Here is a 422-nt window from a genome sequence, read left to right on the forward strand (position 1 = left end):
AAGCGCATTGTTATTTTGTATGGTCCCATGCGTTTTTTCTAAGATAACGACGACATCGTTAACACACGATAATGATGGTAATTAATAAAAATAATTTGAAGCACACGTGAACGCGTGTCTTCTCTTCTTCTCTCCTCCTTCTCCTCCATCGTCTTTCCTCGCTCTTTTTTCCTTTTTTTCAGGAATTGTTCGGAAACTCTCCTACCCGTACGCTTGCATCCCCGGCCGCTGCGCGCACCAAGTGCAATCGGTGCAATTCCTCGGTCCGTCGCATGTCCTCGCTCAACGCTTTTATCCTCAGCTGCACCTCTTGGATCGCCATCTCGGCAATCTTTATTTTCAACCGTTTCTCCTCTGTCTGCAACGAACGATCTTTGTTTTCTTACGTTCTGTTTTTCTTTTTCCTTTTTTTTTTTTTTTTT

The 422-nt window shown here is 43.4% G+C and overlaps 1 protein-coding gene across 1 annotated transcript in view; it reads right to left on the minus strand.

The window, feature by feature from the left end:
* Positions 1-161: 161 nt before the first annotated feature.
* LOC116185613 overlaps positions 162-422 on the minus strand; it is a 4,619-nt gene continuing 4,358 nt past the window's right edge. The window contains exon 3 of the mRNA XM_031510365.1: positions 162-358. Coding sequence (XP_031366225.1) covers positions 179-358 — 180 coding nt within the window. The 3' untranslated portion in view covers positions 162-178. The remainder of the gene's footprint in view (positions 359-422) is intronic.

This window comes from Apis dorsata, unplaced genomic scaffold (genome assembly GCF_000469605.1).
Source record: "Apis dorsata unplaced genomic scaffold, Apis dorsata 1.3 scaffold_25, whole genome shotgun sequence".
NCBI classification, from domain to species: Eukaryota; Metazoa; Arthropoda; class Insecta; order Hymenoptera; family Apidae; genus Apis; species Apis dorsata.